Consider the following 843-nt stretch of genomic DNA (forward strand, 5'->3'; position numbering starts at 1 on the left):
TAAAACACATCTTTCCACGTCGAGGATTCCTCCTAACCCCTGAGCTGAGAGGCTTCTCCCCAGGTTTCAGGGTTCATCCCCAGCCCAAGACCACCTGCCCACCTCTCTCCCCTCCCTCCCCAGGGATGGACCCCGCCGCCTCCTCCAAGAGCAACCACTGCCTGGACGCGGCCAAGGCCTGCAACCTGAACGACAACTGCAAGCGCCTGCGCTCGGGGTACATCTCCACGTGCAGCCGGGAGCTGGCGGGGGCCGAGCCCTGCAGCCGCCGCAAGTGCCACAAGGCCCTGCGCCAGTTCTTCGACCGCGTGCCCGGCGAGTTCACCTTCCGCCTGCTCTTCTGCTCCTGCAAGGACCGCGCCTGCGCCGAGCGCCGCCGCCAGACCATCGTCCCCTCCTGCTCCTACGAGGACAAGGAGAAGCCCAACTGCCTGGACCTGCGGGGCACCTGCCGGGCGGATCACCTGTGCAGGTAAAAGGGGGGGCACGGAGGGGTGGGTGTGGATGGAAGGGGGGATCTGGAGAGTCCCGAGGGGGCTGGAGGGTCCCACAAGGACCTGGAGAATTCCAGCTCTACGGGAGCTGATCCCAGTTGGCAGTGGGACCTGGAGAATCCCAGTGGCACCTGGAGAATCCCAGCTCTCTGGGGGCTGATCCCGGTTGGGAGGGGGACCTGGAGAATCCCAGTGGGACCTGGAGAATCCCAGCTCTCCATGGGCTGATCCCAGTTGGCAGTGGGAGCTGGAGAATCCGAGTGGCACCTGGAGAATCCCAGCTCTCCATGGGCTGATCCCAGTTGGCAGTGGGAGCTGGAGAATCTGAGTGGCACCTGGAGAATCCCAG

At 64.7% G+C, this 843-nt stretch overlaps 1 protein-coding gene across 1 annotated transcript; it reads left to right on the forward strand.

Moving 5' to 3' along the window:
• Positions 1 to 125: 125 nt before the first annotated feature.
• On the forward strand, positions 126 to 472 carry LOC113941702 (GDNF family receptor alpha-2-like; the record flags this gene model as incomplete). Its single annotated transcript, XM_027632841.1, has 1 exon — positions 126 to 472. A coding segment is annotated over exon 1 (347 nt), but the record flags the coding sequence as incomplete, so codon positions are not given.
• Between the last annotated feature and the right edge of the window lie 371 nt (positions 473 to 843).

Source organism: Corapipo altera, unplaced genomic scaffold (assembly GCF_003945725.1).
Source record: "Corapipo altera isolate COAL_440 unplaced genomic scaffold, ASM394572v1 56338, whole genome shotgun sequence".
Taxonomy (NCBI): Eukaryota; Metazoa; Chordata; class Aves; order Passeriformes; family Pipridae; genus Corapipo; species Corapipo altera.